We start from the raw sequence: 20,765 nt of genomic DNA on the forward strand, positions 1-20,765 counted from the left end.
ATTTCCATCTAAAAAACATTGAGTAAACAACCTCCCCTTTTATCTCACTCTCTTTCAGAAACCTAAAGCCCCTTCTCTTTCATCACGCCTTGGTGAGCTAGGTGCTTACCAGGGAAAAGAGATGGGTTGTAAAAGGAATGCTGGATAAAGTAGATAGTTAAACAATTTCTGTTGGATCCCAGAAACTGTTACATACAATCTTTTGGGTTCATTCAGGGATTTCTTCTTGAGGAGGCAGAGACTGTTGATTACATGTCGCAGTTCAGCTTGGGTGAGCCCCCAACGTGTTGTGTTCTCAAAGAGAAATAGATGCGGATGAGAGAGTTCATTTAATCTCACAGCAGAGTAACACGTGCTAGAGCAGAGCACACGGGGTGACAGTGCCCTGGGGACTCACTCAACAGGAAACGTTACCTTCTGCCACCGTGGTGTAGATCTAAAGCCCATTAAAGTTATTGAGCATCCTTCCACCAACTTCTGTGGGGTTTGCATCGGCCCCCAACATTGAATCAGTCTGTGGGTGACCCGCAGGAATGGTGTTCATGGGCCTGGAAATGGATTTTTCTCTCTCTGTCATTTTTGTGTTTTTAAAGATGGTTTGTTCTTTATTCCCCAAATTGCTATTTCCTTATTGAAAGAGACCAGGCCCATTATCTCTGCCTCTGAAGCAAAAGTGCTCTTAACTGAGTCACACTGACACGATGAATGCCCATTTATCACATTGAAAAAAACCCAGTGAACTCAAAGGCTGCTTTTAAATTGAGTTTAATAGGGGCAGGATCGGGCCCATAAAATGCTGCTATTTCCACATATGAAAAAAATAGGATTCAATATCTGTAAGCAGATCCATGGTGAACCAGACTGGGGAAAACACAGACACAATCCCCTAGGAACGGATAAAGCCGGTGTTTGGCTTTTATTTTCTTTCTACCCCATTTCTACGTCTAACTTATTATTGAAAATCAGTTCAGTCCTTAAATTATTGCATCTGGGCTTTTCTATACTTATTTAAACTAATTACAGCTTTATTCTTCTATCTGTTTAAAATGAATTACAAGAATTCAATGCTGCTGCTGCTGCTGCAATATTAGCTTTTAACCATATTTTGCCTCTAATACTATGGCTTAGTTTTTAAAATTAAATCTGTAATTTTGAAAGTGACCTCGGGGGGGATTTAGATGGTGAATTCCTATTAAAATTAATTGTACCCAAATCCCTTAGGCAGTTTTAAAAATCACAGTCTAAAAGTTTATTAAACCTTTTAAAAATAAACTATGAGATGAACACATATAGCATCCATATAAACCTGCATTCGACAGTAAGACGGAAGGTCTAGTAGAGTATTGTCTAACTGTTCAGTGGATGACTGCATACCAAATGTAGCAAACCTTTGTTCTGCGTTGTGAAATCTAAACTGTTTTAAGACACAGTTATACATTCTATTCTTCATTAGAATTTTAACTTGGTAGTAGGGATGCCCAACAAAAGAAAAAGGCAAACATATACAGTACTAACTCACGTATCAGTTATCCTATAAGGCAGTGCAAAGACAAAACAAATGTTTAGAGGAAGAAAGCAGCAGATAAACGAAAGAAAGAAAGAAAGAAAGAAAGAAAGAAAGAAAAAGAAAGAAAGAACGAACAGCTTGTTTATTGTGCAGGAAGCCCTGCAGAGGAAGCTATGAATTTTGATGGATTTTTTTTTTAATTTTGTAAAAGAAGATTTAAAAGATGCCAGTCTTGATTTTCTCAATAACATGTTAAACTAGATATGAAGATAATTTAGGGGAGATAATTGTATTAGATTACACACAGTATTTTATCTTGGCCTGTGTTTATCCTGCAGTGGCTGGGAGATGTTTTTTTCCATGTCTAACTTCTATGAGTACTCACACTGTGTTAGTATAAACATGGAAGAATGCATGGTCTCTAGAAGGGCACTGACCGACATGCAATGGCCTCCATGCTCGGTCCGTGTGCTGAGTGCAGGAATTACAGGAGGAAGGAGGCACTTTAAACCACCTTTGTGCTCCCTGTATTCTGGGGCCATTTGGGAGCTTATGTGTTTCCTCAGGGCTGTTCCAACTGATGCGCTGCACCTAAGGTTCACTATGGGCCCTGGGAAGCAGAGACTTGTTGGAGAGGAGAGTGTTTTGGCTGCAGCTCCTCCATAACTCACCCTGCCACTCTCAGCTCACTTTGCCCCCACACTTTCTGCACCGGGGGCCACAACTCTACAACCTGCTTGTGTCAGGGGTATTCCCTGGGGATTGTTTCTGCCCTTTGACTGGCCCCTTGTGCCACCAGAGTGGTATAGAGAAGCCTTAATGGACTAGAGATCCTGCCCCTAGAATTCTGTTTATCACTCTCCATTGCGGCTAATACCTTTGCAGGAGCTCGGTGCTAGTTTTCTTTACTGATTCTGTTCAGCTGCTGTTGGCAAATCTTGAGGATTTTCTCCCGAAGTTTTTGAGCAATGCTGAAATGAATGTGGCTGGTGGGCAGTTGAGCAAAGGCAGAAGCACTTTGGCCACACAGCCATTTTCCCCAGCCTTATCTGAACTAAACAGCTCAGCTTTTTGAGGGTCAGCCGATCCGTAGTCATTCATCTCCAACACCTCTTAAGGAATGTGTACTCTGGTGTGCCATGCCACCTCAGACTGTGTAATGGGGCTTACATTAGGGATTTGCTTTAATGCTGATTTCTGGAGAGGCAGCTTTTGTGTGCACCCGTTTTATATTCTCATTTAGCTGATGCCTATGGAAAGTGTGTGTTACAGGTCCGCCACTGTGCCGAGCCACATGGGATATGAGTTGTTACAGCCCCCAGCTACAGAGCCAGTATGCTTTCAGTTCTGGAGGTCCCCAGTGTGTCAGCCAAGATGGTGGTCATCACACCATGGCAAGAGAAGATATCGCATAAAGAAGAACAAATGTTACCATGTTATTTGAGATAAAAGACAGTCAAAAGTGTTAGTGCCAGCAGCGGCTAACAGGTCACTGAATACCGCAATAATTCTTGGCGAAGAGGTTGTGCTAATTTGGTGCAGCACATTACATGCTTCATGTAATATTTACGCAATTAAATTAATGTCTATATGGGCATGACGCCAGGAGGAGCTGAGACTAGCAGCAGGTGTCGCGGGCCCTCAGCTCCCTTTGAAGTCAGTTGGACTTGAAGACACATGGCATTTGACAAGAGACAACCCTCTGAAGCTGCTATAAAGAATGGCTCAAGCACCAAGTTTGAAATCTCTAAGTACTCTGGAGCTGCTGATTTCAATTCCAGCAGGGTCAGCTCAGCCCTTCATCCTTCCAAAGTAGACAAACTGAGATAATTGTTTTGGTGTCTTTTAGAGAAGACCTCAGAATCCAAGGGCCCAACCCTCTTCAACCAAGGAGTGCCACTGATTTCACTGGGATGGGTAAACTTTTGCTGGGATAGGGCTCCGAGTTGCCGTGTGGGATTATGTCACACAAAAGGACCACCTGTTCTCCCTGGCATCCTTAAACTCAGGGTCTCGTCTCTTCACTGTTGTGCACTATGGGCCTGATCTAAAGCGTGATGAAGTCAATAGAAAGACTCCTTCTGACTTCAGTGGGCTTGGCATCAGGCCATGTATCAATTATCTATGTGGCTGTGGCCCATCACCCCAGAAGTTGCTGCATTTCAGTGGGAAATGGTCCCTATACATATGCAGCTTATAAAATAAATAATAATAACAGTTAATAATAATTAATAACCAGCACTCGTGACACAGAGGCCCATTGGTGGTTCACTACTCTGTGTCAGCAACTTTTGTCAGGCCTAACATACTCAGTACACCTAACACTCTGTTGTCATGATATCTACTCAAAAGATGGCATGTAATATATTACTGGACTACTAATAACTCACTGATCATTGATGTTCTCATGTGAGGTATGTACAAGGTGTGTACAAAGAATTGTGGATAGGTGCTACAATTATATCCTTAAAATGTGTTTGGCAACGCAACGCATAAGCAACGCATAGACAAAGAAGTGTGTATTTGCTTGTCTGACCAGCCTGGTCGTCAGACAGAGACAATTAAGGTACAAAGTCATTGAACTAGCAGTGTGGGAGAATAGCCCTATCTTTATAGATAGGGGACTGAACCTAATGATAAGCAATTGAATCAACTACTTGTATACAATATTACAAAGTGTATCGGGTAAGGTCTTTTATGAAGGCCAGTGACACACTGGTGGTTTATATCATCGTGAAATGTCTGTATTAACACTATATGAGGAATTATGGCTTTTCATTGACATTATGCTTTAACATTGGTGACCAAACACAGGGACAAACAGAGGGAAGGCAGCTATCTACCTGTCTCCGTGTAAATGAAGCAGAGTGGAACAAAAACAGAAGACACTCCATTTACATACAAATCAGCAAGGGGATGGAGACTGCATCCCCAGGAAACCTTCCTGCCTCTTGAAACAGGGTCAATGAACTTTGGGAAGACAACATGATGTCGACACCCCAGCAGCTCTTTACTTCGGCTCTGAACAGGGACCAAGTTGTGACCTCAGGGTCACCGTCTGGGTTCTGCCCTGCTCCTGGGGCAACATAACTGCATGCTGCCCCTTAGCATGCTGGATACTAAGGCTACCCTGCCCAGCCCGCTGTGCCTATGAATTCTACACCCTGGACATAGGGTGACCAGATGTCCCGATTTTATAGGAACAGCCCCGATTTTTGGGTCTTTTTCTTATATAGGCTCCTATTACCTCCCACCCCCTGTCCCAAGTTTTCACATTAGCTGTCTGGTCACCCTACCTGGACACCAGGCTGTATGTTCACCCTTTTGTGGCATGCTGGTGAGTAATTATCTGACCATGCCATTTTACCACTGACTTCACTGGGTGAAGGATCAAGCCCTAAAGGCTCAAACAGACTCTCTCAAGGGGCACTTCACCCCACATTTGAAAATATTTTCTCGTTTGTAACCATCTACTCGGAGACTTGGAACTGAGACCTGATCATTTTTTATTGTGTCACATGTCTACACACAACCTGGTTATTGTGGCATTGATAATGTTGGGAAGTCTGACCCGATGTCCCTGGTTTGTTTTAAAGGGACAGGAGCATTTCCTGCAATTCCCACCCACCCCTTAATTTGGCTGCCCCCAACCTGCATGTCTAGTATCCAATGTAGGGCAAGATTTTATCTGTGTTCACTGGCATGTTTTAAATATCAGGTATTAAAATACCAGTTGTTCTTGTTTTAAAGCATATATTACCGGTGTGCATCAGTCATTACCTGTGTGCATCAGTCGGTATGTAAGTACTTTTCAAATATTGAAAATATTTAAAAATACTCGTGAATGAATTCAAAAAGCAGGCACTGAATGGTGAAATGTGAGAATTATTTAGCTTGTTCCCTGACTAAATTGGCTAAATATATTTGGAAACAATAGATGTTAATTAGTCTTTAAATGCTTGCCCTCAAAGAAAACCTCCACAATACCTTCAAAAGACAATCCTGCGAACTTAAACGCATAATGCTGCTAGACACCAAAACTCATGGACTAAACAGCGACACTGGTTTCATGGCTCATTCTAGCAATTTGTAACACACACCTGCCTGCTAACCCCAATGACCCACTTCAAACTCCTTTTGTGTCACTGTCTAACCTTTATTGCCCACTCCATTTCAAGTGGCCTCTACAACTTGTGTCACCCCTTATGCTTAACAATCTGTCCCAACTTGTCTTTAGCTCAGACACTCTGATTTCCTTCCCAAACCCTGAAGAAGAGCTCTGTGTAGCTTGAAATCTTGTACCTTTCACCAACAGAAGTTGGTCCAATAAAGATATTACCCCACATACTTTGTCTTCTTCTATATGAGAAGAGCAAATAATCAGCAGATGGCAAGTTTTTACACACTGCAGGCGGTATATTAGGAGCTGTTATACACATATATGCATGAAAGACTCAAGTCTTAGAAGACAGTAAGCCCTGGATTCATAAACCACTTCACTGTTGGCAGATAGTGGATTTGTTTAGGCAAAAGGTTACCACAGAACAAAGTCAAATGAGCAGAACACCAGGAAACCCAGCTGCACAGAAGTTTCACACCTCTTGGGACATCTTTCAGTAGTAAAGAGGTTCAGCTCAGCACTATTTAATAATTAACACTAATCACAATTAATAATGAGAGAACTGGATGGAAAATTTGGAGAGGGGGAGGCAAACCTCTGTGCATTCTATTCAAGGAGATTTAGAGTGATCGTGCTGACACACAGAGGAAATTACCCAGAACTGTCCTCATAAGATACTGGAAAGAAGCCAGCTCTTTGAATTTTGATTCTCACGCCCACAGTGACAGCTGGGTAGGACTAATATCAGGAACCCACACATTTAATGAATTGCCAGTCTGGTCTACATAACGGCCCAACTCGGACATTCTTTGGCTCTGAACTTCCTCATTAGTTAGGACACAACTAAAAGTAAATGTAGCCAAGAAAGGATGCAAAAGCTAGCAAAGAGTGTGAATGATGTGTTAATTCATGAGCTACCGATTCTGAGTGCCATTAGCCTCTTTTGGTAACGTACTGCTCTAATGATTGTGCTGAGTGAATTCAGAGCTGCCAAGTCTGGCTATGATATTCTGATAGTTGGATGAAAACATACTTCCTGAGAGAAGTTAGGAAACTTAAAGCAATGAAATTAGAACATAAGAATGGTCACATGATGGCATATATCACATTGGTAGATGTGCAGGTGTTATATGCCATCATGTGCCAGCAATGCCCCTCTGCCATGTACATTGGCCAAACCGGACAGTCTCTATGCAAAAGAATAAATGGACACAAATCTGACATCAGGAATCATAACATTCAAAAATCAGTGGGAGAACACTTCAACCTCTCTAACCACTCAGTGACAGACTTGAAGGTGGCAATTTTGTAACAAAATACTTCAAAAACAGACTCCAAAGAGAGACTGCTGAACTCGAATTAATATGCAAATTAGATACAATTAACTTAGGTTTAAATGGAGACTGGAAATGGTTGGGTCATTACACTAATTGAATCTATTTCCCTATGTTAAGTTCTCCTCACACCTTCTATGGGTCACCTTGATTATCACTTCAAAGGTTTTTTTTCTCCTGCTGATGATAGCTCATCTCAATTGATTAGACTCTTCCAGTTGGTATGGCTACTTCCACCTTTTCATGTTCTCTGTATGTATAAATATCTCCTGTCTGTGTGTTCCATTCTATGCATCCCAAGAAGTGAGATGTAGCCCACGAAAGCTTATGCTGAAATAAATGTGTTAGTCTCTAAGGTGCCACAGGTACTCCTGTTCTTTTTGCAGATACAGACTAACACGGCTGCTACTCTGAAACCTGCCAGAAAACGGTCACACTGTGCTTTCTACCCATGGCTGTCACCATATAAGACAGAAGAGAAGCGTCTTTTATTTAAATGGCTTCTGTGCCATTTTTGAACTGATTCTGTTTGATCACCTCCCAGTTTATCCTCCATATTCCTTTGCTTTTCCCTTGTCCCCTTAAGTTAAGACATGAAGTCTGCCACAGTTCAGCTCTATTTCCAGGTTCGAGATCTTTGATTTGACCTGTGTCCGAACCACAGAAATAAAGGGAACAAAGCAATCTCTGTATTGCCTCAAGTGTTATTGACTAAACCGTTTTCCATTAAAATGCTGTCAGCAGTTTTGCTCTTGGCTTCATTTATAAACTCTACCGCCAAGAATGTATACATGTGAGCATATGTGCTGAATAGATTTATGGACTCTGTGTACAGAAAGCAAGAAGATAAATCGTGTTAACCACAACAACAAGCAACCAGAAACTCTCAGCGACACTTCAATAGGCACCCCCGCAATAGCCTAATTTCTCTAGGTAATTATCCTGAACGCACATACAAATGGTTGGTTAGACAACAGATGCACTACTAGTTATGGCAATTGTCTGTGCAACTGCAATAACTATGTGTGCAAATGTGAATCCATTATTGCACATGAAAATTTGCCTGGGCATGTTTGCAAAAGCTGGGCCTGGATGTCTACCTGAACCATATTTAAATTATTCAGAAGTTTAGTGTGGCTGTAGTTTATTGAAGCCCACATTTTATTAGTGTAGTGGTTCAGGGCCAGACAATGGCCTTCCTGTGTATTGGTGCACAATGTGGGCTGGGGAAAAGATGCAAAATGCAGCCTCTGTGCAGCCACAAATGCAAGCTTCGTGCTTGCCTGAGCACATGGAGTGTGTGAGGCTAGGGCTGCTCTCTGCTCCAAAGGGAGCTGAAGAGGATGGATAGGAGGTGTGGTCCATTGCACTGAAAAGGTGCATTCCACATGTGTCCTGGGCAGTTCTGGAAGATGCACTAAGTTGGGTGCCCTCTGGGACAGCACGATTCAGCAAAACCTTCAGTGCAGGACTGTACTTATATAGCACAACTGAACCCTGAGTGGCTTTAGCGTAAAAGTGCCCATGAAGCCATTCCTGATGCTCCACAAAGCAGTTCCTCCTTCTCCTCACTGACACTGAGTGACTGCTGGAACTCTGTCCAGCCGCAGAACCCATTAACATGACCTCCAGAGCAAAACCTCAGCAGCCATTCACCATTGCCAGTGAGCAGTAAATGAAAAAGAAAGTAACCCTGTCCCTCAGAGAGAAATTATAACACTGTCCAATCCCTCCCATGTCATTAAAAAAACAAACTGTCCTCAAGGACTTAAACTGTCTCATTTTGAAACCTCAAGTCATAAAAGAAGAACCAGAGAAAAAATAGGCCATGTGTGTTCTTGGTGAAATCAGGGGAGCTGGTTGTGACATTTTAACATTATTGTTTCAAATGTGCTGTGAAAATGTCAATTTTTGCAGGGAGAAAAATATTTCCTCAGAAGTTTGAAGGGATGAAAATTCATGATTTCGTCCAAAGTTTAGGATTCTGCCATTTTCACCAACAGAAACGGTGAAATGGCAAAGCTGATCCCTGGATCAAAGCTGTGAATATCTGTCAAAGACAAGGCGGGTGAGGCGATATCTTTTATTGGACCAACTTCTGATGGTGAGAATTAAAAGATATCACCTCACCCCTCTTGTCGCTATAGCATCTTGGGACCGACACAGGTGCAACAACACTACATACAATATCTGCCAAAGTCTCTTTTCACACACAGATACATTTTAAGTGAAAAACTGATTCTTCTGCACAGCTCCAATAAAGTGAAGAATATTTTCGCAGCAATTATTGATTTTCCTACATGATAAGGAAAATAAATTGGACTAAGAAATAAAAAGGGATGGATTTTGAGAAGACACTCCATGCAAAAATTGAATTGTATTTGCATGCATAATTACTGTGACTGCATACACAAACAGCATTAATTGCACATGCAGTTGAGATAATTGTGCACATGTTTTGTATTGTGTGCATAGTACAGATCCAAATCTTTGATTGTACAGGTTATCGTTAGCATCTGGCTGCTTAGCTCTTGATCTCTTGGTAAAACCACAAGTTATAATTAAAATGGCTTCAGTATTTGGGCCCTGATTCAGGAAAGCTCACCTATATGGGATGGCACTTTAGCACATGCTTAATTTTAAGCACATACTTAAGTGTTTTTCTAAATAAGGATGGACTTAAAGATCTGCTTAAGTGCTTCCACAAATGATCATGCAACTGTATAACCTTAAATTTGTCATCCATTCACTAGTGATGAGACACAAGTCAAATAACATGGTTGATTAAAAATGGAAAAAAACAATTCTGCAGGAAATTTGGCAGTTGTTTCCACTTTAGAGTTTGAAACAGAATAATTTTTGGGTAATAATAATAATTATAATATTAGTATTATAATTGTTGATTACAATAATAATAATTTTGAGTTTTTTCCCCTGAGCACAATAAAATAAGTGATATCCAGGAGGTTGCTTTTACTTATAAAAAGAACAGGAGTACTTGTGGCACCTTAGAGACTAACACATTTATTTCAGCATAAGCTTTCGTGGGCTACAGCTCACTTCTTTGGATGCATAGAATGGAACACACAGACAGGAGATATTTATACATGCAGAGAACATGAAAAAGTGGAAATATGCATACCAACTGGAAGAGTCCAATCAATTGAGATGAGCTATCGTCAGCAGGAGGAAAAAAAACCTTTGAAGTGATAATTGAGATGCCCCATAGAAGGTGTGAGGAGAACTTAACATAGGGAAATAGATTCAATTAGTGTAATGACCCAACCATTCCCAGTCTCTGTTTAAACCTAAGTTAATTGTATCCAATTTGCATATTAATTCGAGTTCAGCAGCTTTTACTTATGTTACTCCAACTTTTCCAAACTTCTCTAACTTTTGAATAGCTTCTGAGTAGCACAGTCACAGAGTTTCATTTTTCTGTTTGCCACTCTTCAACTTTTCCAAGGTTGAGGGTTTGGAAAAGTTAGAGTGTGGCAAAGGAAAATGAAAAAAAGAAAAAATTAAAAACTCTCAAAACCCTAGACAGCATTCATTTTACTGCATTCATAGGCAAACTTGGGGGGAAAAGGGGAAAGAGAAAAAGAAAGGAGAAAAAACAAAAAAATGAAAATTTGGGGGTTTGAGGAAAAATTGGAAAATTTTGTAAACCAAAAACTTTCTTATGGAAGTTTTAGGCTTCAAAAGAGGCCATTTTTCACTGAAAAAAAAAAAGATTTGGAGAAAAACCACAACCAAATCTAATGGTGCTATCTGTAATTCTACCAGGTATGTCCCAGAACACGTTGCTAACTCATTCAATGCTTAACATCACAGGTACATACGCAGGACTCTCACTCCGTGCTTCAGAGCTTGCACACGGCTGGGCTCCACGGACATGCTGAGCATCGTCTGCTGTCCTCCAATAATGCAGACCTGGTTATCTTGTGCCGCTTGCTTGAACATGATGATGAGCTGGTTGGCGATGATACTATTCAGGACAGAAATGACGACCATTGGAAACACAAAGGAGATGAACGTGTTGACCTGCAGGAGATACAAATGGCAAACCCACATAGGACTTCAATCAGGAGATCATATTTGATTTCACATGATATCAGATAAACAGCATGCAAGGGAGATCTTTTCCATCCACTTAGGCTACACATTTAGCTTTTGGAATGCAGGACTTATTGCACAGAGGGGAAACTTAAACAATGGTGAAATAAGTTCACTCAGGTGGCAGAAAATTGGATGCAAGGGGCTAAATCAATCTTTCTCCAGTTATGGTGTCTTGCCCCTATATCATTGCAATGTGTTGATTGAAATAAACCATCGATCTTGTTATCCACATGATCAGCAGGATACTTCTCAGCTTTCATAGTATATGGTAGCTCTTATCAATGTTTTCTGAATAGCAGTTTCTTATTGTATTCTTTTCCTGTCATGGGCAATTCTTGGGCTCAGTTCTCTTCTGTTGCATTCAGAATACTGGCTTTTCCTTGTAGATTTAATGACAGTTTTTTGTTAGCGGGTGATCAAATTATCTAATAACCTTTGTGCTCTAAGAATGAAAGTTGATTGGAATAAAAAGTGGAAGTTGTATTGTTTTTAATAGAAATTATTTGGTTCCTGGGGTTTTGATAAAATTAAATGGAAGATCAAATTAACCAGTGATTGCCTCAAGTGGGAGGCACTCTTAAGATCAAACAGAAACATTTGTGCATTCTCACTGTAGTAGCTACAAACTCAGCCAGGAAGTGAGTTTAACAGGCAAAAGCAGCAAAGAATCCTGTGGCACCTTATAGACTAACAGACGTTTAGTCTATAAGGTGCCACAGGATTCTTTGCTGCTTTTACAGATCCAGACTAACACGGCTACCCCTCTGATCTTTAACAAGCAACAGCTTCAAGAAAATTAGAGGCATCTACCTCTTGAGGATGCACTTTTAACCCATACCAAGGCTCAGTGTGATAAGGTCGCAGCCACTTTATATTGCCACTCCAGTGTCTTAAAACTCTGGCTCATCTGCACAGCACAGTGAGAGAGAGCAAGAGAGAGTTAGGAGAGGGACTGTACAGTGGCATTAAACTTTGAGCCGAAACCTGATGAGTGTATATCAGACTAACAAGCCTGTGTCCCCTATACATTTGAATTGGAAAGCTTAGTATGTATTTCCCACCATGATTATTATGGCCTGATTCAAAGCCCATTGAGGTCAATGGGAGTCTTTATACTCCTAGACTCTGGCGACTGTACATTTGTAGGAACTGAGAGTGTTATAGGTCTAGGTGTAGGTAGTTAGCATTTATATTTAACCCTACCTCACTGGCAGTATTGCAAGAGAAACGTGTAGTTGTGAAGCATCTATCACCCTTGGAAACCTTTGTCCAGAAAGCTCAAATTTCTAGAGTGGAAAATGAGCTACAGTGATTGCAAGGAAATCATTTAACTAGTGGGTTCTGTGGGCATCCTAAGCTACAAGAGCAGTGTCTGAGTAGTTTGTGATATCCGCGTGGACTTGTTTCCATCTTAGTCGTCTGTGAAGCACCACAAGCCATGAGCCTTAAAAAAAAGTAATGAATGCAACAGTTTTAAAATTTCAAAATATTTACAATTTAAACTATTTTCTACAAGTGCCTGAAACCATTAAAACAGTTTTGTTAAGACAAAAAATTATAGGGATTTTTGCCAAAGTTAAAATTAGCAGTTTAACAGAGATCCTTCTAACTTCATTTCCCAAAATGGCCAAGTCTCCATCACATCTGAACGGTCTAAAACAATAAATCAAAATCCATCATTTGAAAGTCAAACTGATGATAACTTATTAGAAGAATGGGTTTCATATGCTGTTATTTCCGCCAACTATATCTCAATCTAATTCAGACATGGTGACTATTCACTTGGATGATGAGTGCTTTATAAATGTCATGAAGGAATGGATAGATAAATACACACCAATTAGTTTTTTGAATTATTTATACCATCAGTAATGCAAAAAATAAGTACTACACAAACATTTGGATAACAGGCACACTGCAGTTACAAGTATTTACCTTTTTGGTTCATAAATCTAAGAAAGATGTAAGTCTAGTTTTGGAGAAGAGAGAAAGCATTGTTGTTACCCACTTTTCTATAGCTAGACCAAAAATTTGTATGTAATGCATAGCAATTTGCTCCAGAGCCTAATGTACTTTAACAAAATAACCAGCTGTGTTCCATCTCTAGCTATCCATATGAGGAGAAGGTCTTTTTTGGCTAATGCTCTCAATAGCAATGGAGTTCCTCTACGGTCAATTTCTTGAGGAAACTCCTAGACACAGCTCATTAAGACTATCTGCTAATTGCTCTTGTTCTGAACATTTTCTAAGCAAGACTCCTGTATCTTCTACAAAAAAGATATCTTACCTTGTTGGTACATTATACACTGTTGGGCCTTAAAAAATGCCTCATCTTTTGAAATCCACCCCACAACCTCAAAGTGCTCTGTAAATATTAAGGGTCAGAGTCTCATTTGGTCCAAATTGACACAGTTCCATGGAAATACATGAAGCTGTGCACATTAACACTGACTGAGCATCTGGATCTACTTAGATAAGTTCACAATGCACCTCTGAGGTAGGGATGAACTTGTGACATAGAAAGGTAAAACGACTTGCCCAAATTCACACAGCAAGCCAACGGCAGAGCTAAGAGAAGAACCCAGGGGTCCTCACCCCCATTTCTGTTTCTCTAATTGCTGGATACACTTCTTTCTTATCTGATGCATAACTACTGCACTCAATAAATGCTTTACCCACTCCCCTGTGTTTCAGAGTTTACTAACTTTCAGCTACAAACTTTTGCCCTGCCCGTAAATTGGCCGCACACTCAGCAATCACACAGAAATCATGCAATATCCCTATAGAGCTCTTTAAAGCCCTGTTTTTTTGCTTACACCTCATTGCTATTGTACACTCTTCAGAAAGCCTGAGAGACTATCAGGAAACGTATTGACTTTATCTTTTAAGAATTTATAGTGACAAAATACGAAAATCAGATCTTGGTGGAAGGCTGTTACCTTGAAAGACTATTTTTTTCCTTTCTCAATTTATACCCAGGCTCTGATGATAAAATATTATAGACAGAATCAATGCCTCCCCCAGAGGCAGAAGGTTTTAATTTCTGTCCAAAATTATTTACAAGCACACCCTCCTCAAAGCAATGAATGCTGCTAAAAGCCCATCTCCTTCCTCCTAGCCCCAAGTATTCTGTGGTTTTATTCTAATTGGGTTTCTTTTTAATCAAATTCTGTGAGCTCAGCCCCAAAACTGAGCTGAGTGGTGGCCCAGCACCACCTCATTTTCAGGAGAAAGAATGGTGTTGCTCACAATGCCTGATCCAACTCTCACTGAAGACAATGGGAAACCTGCCATTGTCCGAGATGCAAATCTGGGTGTATCTGGCTAGCTCATGTGCATGCATGTTGGAGTCTATGCATCCAAATCGTGCTTTGGGCATGCATGTTGGTGCTGACACACAAGGAAAGAACCCTTTGAACATTTGGCTATAAGTGATTTAAATACTTCTCCTAGCAGACATCTTCTTTAGAGGCATGATGCCAACTGCAAAGTTCTCATTGACTCCGACAGAGGTCGGATCAGCCCCAATCCATGATACTGATGAACGCATGCACAGTTCAGCCTAACTCTCAGATGCATCAGCAGCATTTGTACCATTATTCCTTGATGGTGAAGGAAAATATACCGACTAGCAGAGTAATTCTCAGCAGGAAGACACATGTCTACCACAATGAGTCTGCTCGCTGAAGAATGGCAACTTCTTAAATACAGTAGTGAGCGTCTGATTACTGGATGCAGACAAACACCTGACTGTCATATCCTAAAAATACAAACTCCTGAATAATGTTCCCAAGCCAATACAGAGTGTTTGCTGCCATATAACATTAGTCTCAAAAGTTGCGTTTATGGCCTATGCTTTCAATGGGCATTAGGCATTTAACCTGTTTAGGAGCTTTTCAAAATCCCAGCAGGTGCCAATTTGTATTTTTAGGCACCTAAATATCTTTTAAAATCGGACCCCTTTTCTTTCTGTTTGTACAGAGCCTAACACATGGTGCCTCAACCTCACTGGGCCTTACTGCGGTTCAAAGGACAATGGAGGGATTTGTTCAGTCAACCCTTTACTCCCTGCTCTTTAGGTATACCTGAAATTGACTTTTTTGATACCTGATTTCCTTTTAACTCCCTATTGCCAAGTGAGTTCTTAACTGCCACATAAACATCAACACATTTAACACCTAACAGCAGATTGACACAGAAGATGGATGAACTGGGTTGGGACTTCATATGCTTACGAGAAATAAAACAGATGGAAATTTATAAAAATTAAATCAAATTTCTGATAAAAATAATTAATCAGCCCCACACAATCACCTCAATAAAATCAGGCTTCTCTGAAGTTTGTTTGAATTCTGTCCATGCAGCTGTGACTGTGGGTTTCATAGAAGTCACACAGTGATGCTAGCAAGAGACTAGCAAAACCACAGAGAAACTAAATCAGAGCCCCATCCAGCTCTGTTGTAGGGATTTTTCCTGTGATTGTTATTGTAACTCTAACTCTTCTGTATTCAAAACAGAAACTCCACCGGTCCCTGCTGAGGTTTATTCTGACGCATTGTGCTTATGCATAGTCTTCCCCCGAACTGTTCTGCTCATGTGGTTTCCCTGGGATACCATTGAGGCTGACTTGAATTTATTTGCAACATCAATAGCTAAGATAGACCATTCACTTCACTTAACGACTCTGGGGAAGGGCTGAAATTGATTCTGTAAATCAGAAGCCCTGAAAGGATTATTATGTGACCTCCCTTTAATCCCAGGAGCAACACCCTTTAGTAGCCCGGCCACTTTGGAAGGATTCTGCTTTTATATTGGTGAGCTCCTCACACAAACTCTGTGTTGGGCTTTTCTATTTTTGAAGTGGGGCTAAAGACATCCCTTCGCTTGGACATACTTTATCTGCATGCACATAATGGAGGGTGCAATGGGTTGCATTTCTACACCAAGGTAAAAAGCTCATGGGAACCTGACCCTGCTTTGGTGTGGTTACCATGAATTACATGCTCCCACCTGGAGGCAAGACTAAAACCTACAAGGGAAGTGTGTAGCTGAGCACTACACTAGCATCTATGTCCTTAGATGCACAGTCATCTGCCAAGGCCCCACCCCTTTTTTTTAGGAGTAACGGAGAAGCACACAGAGGGTTGGAGAGTTTCAGATGTTCAGTCCAAACACTACTCCCAGTGCAGAGCCTGTCTCACAGTCACATTTAACTTCCACTGGAATGGAACAACCTTGCAAAAGAACTTGCAAGACCATTGTCTCTAAACCAGCCACATGGATGACAGCTCATTCGCAAGTTGTTTGGCCGACTTCCCTAAGCAGCATAGGAACCACGCAATGATGCACTCCCAAGTACACCCTGAATAACACTGCCAGGACCAGCTGTGACACAGAATGTCTGTCCCCCATGACAACACTTAAGCATTGGCCTCACATGTGACTTCTCCTCTTGACATGTATGTGCCAAAGGAAGAGAATGCCTCTGCATGAGGGAAAAATCAAGGAGGATAATTTTCAGGCTCTAGTGGTTGCAGCCAAAAGAGACACATTACTGTCAGCACTGAGGATTAGTCTAAACCATGGAAGAGGTCAGAATGGAAGAAGGTAATTCACATAGTCACTCTGTCAAAGCAATGGGTAAAGGCACCAATGGATTATGCGATGGATTTGTTTTGCAAGATATTATGTGTTCCTTCCTATGTGCTTGGAATCTGGTCCTAAGGAATCATATCTCCAGATAAACCTGCCCAGCTATCATATATTTTCAAGTGCACTTCATTTCCCCCTTTAACAGCCTGCAGCCACAAAACCTCTTCACTGACAATCCTGAACATTAAGCACTTTTTCCACTGATGCATCAAATGGAAGTTCAAAACTGATATTCAAAGTGAGAGGCATTAGCAATCAGTGGAGTTCTTGGCTTTCACCTTAAGCCATCCTCCTCTTTATTTTTGTGACATTTGGAGACTGTTGTTATTTTTAAAGAAGAACCTCATTGTCCTACAGCTGTTTCAGGATATGTAGACAACCTGGAAGGAAGATTGTGATCTAATTGAGATAAGTCAGCTTCTCGTTATGGAAGCTTGATACCAATGTGACAACCCAAGTCACTTGAATTGCATTTAAGTGACAAATTCCGGAATCTCTTAGTAGCATTATACAGCCTTCAGCAGTTCCATTCGTTCTGATTTACAATTTCCTTCCCCGCAAAATGGATCTCGTAAGCCAACAGACCACATAAAACCAAGTGTATCTTTAAACAAAACCTTCAGAACGGATCTGCAGTTCTTTGCAAATACTGTTTGCCCGAGGACCCGTTTTATTTACAGTTCAAACCATTCCATCTGGATATGGAAAGCTGAGGCATTCAAAGTATGGGTGAGAAAAGCCAAGAACCGTGAGCACAGAAGCAAGTTGGCTTGAGCAGAAGCATAATTGAGGGACAGTTGAAAATAAACAATTGTCAAAATGGACCAAGATAGACGGCTAATTGGAGCCTCAAGTTATGATAACTTTATCCTGGCAGAGACTGAGGCGCCTATCAAGTCACAGTAACAAAGTTCAAGTATGACTCAAGAGAAAGATTCTCCCCCCAACCTCCCGCCCTTGTTACATGATGAAACATGGCGGTCACAGTAGAGGCAAATATTTAATTTTTCAGAGATGCCAAAGCTATGCCTTCTAAGACAAGGACACAGCTGCCTGCCATGTCAACTGGCAGAAAATAAAATAGGGACTAGGAATGGGAACTGGCCAAAATGAGGGATAATTTATAGCAGTGAGTTCTGAGACCGGGAGAGAGCCAATTTTCTTTCTTCTCTCTCTGGATGTGGGAAGTTTGATGATTGAAATATAGAATATGCTGCAGAGGGGTGCGGAAAACAGTGAGCTGCTAGGAACTGACCTGGACAGATGGCTATTTCTGTGCTCACATTTCCTCACATCAACTATCCCTTCAGGAAGCCTTCAGCTTTGAGCTGAAGCACACATCTTGAGGTGTGAGAGTGACGCTGGCTGTGAAGCTCTTGATTTTCTGCTGGTGAGGACGTTTTAGCTCAGAGATTCTCTATCAACACATCAGGAAGGATGGTACAGTGGTTAGCACACAGGACTGCGGGAGACCTGGGTTCAGTTCCTGCTCCACTAGAACTATCTGGTGCGACTCTGGACAAGTCTCTTATAGCCTCTCTGTACCTCAGTTTCCCTTCTGTAAGATGGGGATAATAAGTGCTTCTCTACCTCACAAGGGTATTGTGAGGGTAAATGCATTAAAGATTGTGAGATGCTCAGATACTACGGAGATGGGGGCCATATAAATACCTAAGATGGATTAGCCCTCTTGAATTCCAAGAGCACCATTTGTGAAATGGTCATTAGTGCCTCTGTGTTTAGGGACTTTCTGGAATATGATGGTAGAAACTTCCAATAATCCAAACAATCATTCACTTTTTATTTCTTAGCAAACCAATTAAACCCTATATCTGAGATCTAACAATCTACCACATTCTGGTGCACCTAATTTCCAGTGGAAATTAAAAATAAATTATTCTCCCTCTGATAGTGGAGACATTTATTGTTCGTATATGTCAATCAGAAGAGCACATTCTGTTAGATCAACATTTGACTGCTAAGAATCTTGATAATTTGACTAAATGAATTTTACAAAATTTCCAGTTCTCACTCATTGCTTATAATTATCTTTTTTTTAAACTAGTGGTGATTATTTTTAGCTCTTAATAATTAAAACACCCCTAGCAAATTGCAATATTGCATGCTCTGACAATCAGAGTATGACAAGCTTCAGCAAAAGGAAAATTACACAGGAATCACAAAGGAAAATTAATTTGAGAGTCTAGTGATTGTCTCATAGTTGTTATTGGGGCATTTATTGCACTGGATGAGGTACATCACATATTGTGATAGGCGTGTGTAGGACCCATGGATCTTGAAAGGCGTGTTGTGGGGGGTATTGATCATCAAAGGAACTCACACAGAAAAATGACAGACAAAACACCATATCGCTGAGGGGTGAACACTTTTCAGAAAGTGATCGCTCCACATCTGACGTCTCAGTCCTCATTCTCAAAGGCACAACACCTTCAAACAACAAGCCTGGGAGCTTAAATTCATCACTCTGCTAGCATGGGTGGCGCATCGCATAGTAGGGTGACCAGCCAGCAAGTGTGAAAAATCGGGACGGGGGTGGGGGGTAATAGGAGCCTATATAAGAAAAAGACCCCAAAATTGGGACTGTCCCTATAAAATCGGGACATCTGGTCACCCTATCCCATTGGCGGTGGAAAGCTGTGCCTCCCCAAACAGCCTGGCATGGCCCTGCCCACGCTCCTCCCTGAAGCCCTGCTTGCCCTTCCCCCTTGCCCCAGCCCAGGAGGCTGCTCCTCTTCAGGAAAGCAGTGTGCTGGGGCTGGGGCTAGGGTGGCCCAGACTTGGGCGGGCTGGGGCCACCCAGTGCTGGGGGGGAGGGGCTGGAGGCACTGGGGCTACCCGCCCTGTGCTTGTGGGGCCTGGGGCCATGCACTGCCTGCCTGCCCTGTGCTTGGGGGCTGGGGGAAGGCTCCAGTGAGGGAAGGGAGGCTGGGCCGGCTGGGGTCTAGCCTTCCCCATCTGGCAGTTCTTTGGTCTTGGGGGGCCTACGGACCTGTGTTCCAATCCTTATAGTTAGCAGTAGAAATGGAACCAAGTCACAAAATTTGCCTCGGGACTCAAAACTTTCAAGGGTGTTTGGATTTAGAGTTTTGTTCTGGACCCCTCTCTAGTTACAACTGACATGAAGTTGGTTGTCTCATTCCTGGCGTATACTTGGCTGGGACACCCAGACATTTTGATGCAAGTTGACGTAATTGTCCGTCTCTGATCAAGACTGCCCCAGGACTGCACAAGGGATTGCTGGAGGCCAGGCTCAATGGCCATGGTCATTAGGTAATTGTGCATGTGGAAGTTATGTTTGGATCCTCCTGTTCCTATCAGTCCATGAATAGTATCAGAGAGCTATTCACAAATCAACAAACATAGTTGATTGCAATGCTATTAACATACTATGCTATTCAATGGCTATTAATTACAATGCTATGAAAAACAATGCAAGTAACAATGTAACACATTTACCCAAAATATAGAAACAAAGAATTTCACAGTCTGGTACTGTGCTTACCTGGCAACCAGTGATGCTGTGTAGAAACCCACAGGTAGGAAACATTCAGAGCTGGGATTATGTGGAAAACGATTTAAAATAGCAGAACATAGGTGTACTTAATCCGGCTTTGGCACAAACAGATGAACTAGGTGATCTCTTGACATTCTTTCCAGCCCTACATCTCTATGATTCTATCCTCCCTTTGGGACCAGGCACATAATTCTGCCACTATTTTGTTGTGTGATCTAAGAAGAAACAACCAACATCTTTGTGCCTCAGTTTCCCTCTGTGTAAACCAGTGGCATTAATACTTTCCCATCTCTCTAAAGCACTTAGAGATACAGCTGCAAATATTATTGTTCATACAATCTGATAGGTATTAAGAAACTATAACTAAAAAAAACCCACACCAGAGAGTTCATATTTTGCATCCTACAGAAGACTCTTTGGAGAGCTTGAATTTCTCTAGAGGGATCTCATGTAGTCCAGAAGAAGTACCCTAACTGTTTTGCTCTAGAAATTATATCC

At 41.4% G+C, this 20,765-nt stretch overlaps 1 protein-coding gene across 1 annotated transcript in view; it reads right to left on the minus strand.

Annotated features, from left to right (window-relative positions):
• The window catches only part of NTSR1 (neurotensin receptor 1), a 100,151-nt gene that overhangs the window by 13,532 nt on the left and 65,854 nt on the right, over positions 1-20,765 (minus strand). The window contains exon 2 of the mRNA XM_044986171.1: positions 10,804-11,005. Coding sequence (XP_044842106.1) covers positions 10,804-11,005 — 202 coding nt within the window. The remainder of the gene's footprint in view (positions 1-10,803; positions 11,006-20,765) is intronic.

The sequence above is a fragment of the Mauremys mutica genome, chromosome 13, assembly GCF_020497125.1.
Source record: "Mauremys mutica isolate MM-2020 ecotype Southern chromosome 13, ASM2049712v1, whole genome shotgun sequence".
Classification (NCBI taxonomy): Eukaryota; Metazoa; Chordata; order Testudines; family Geoemydidae; genus Mauremys; species Mauremys mutica.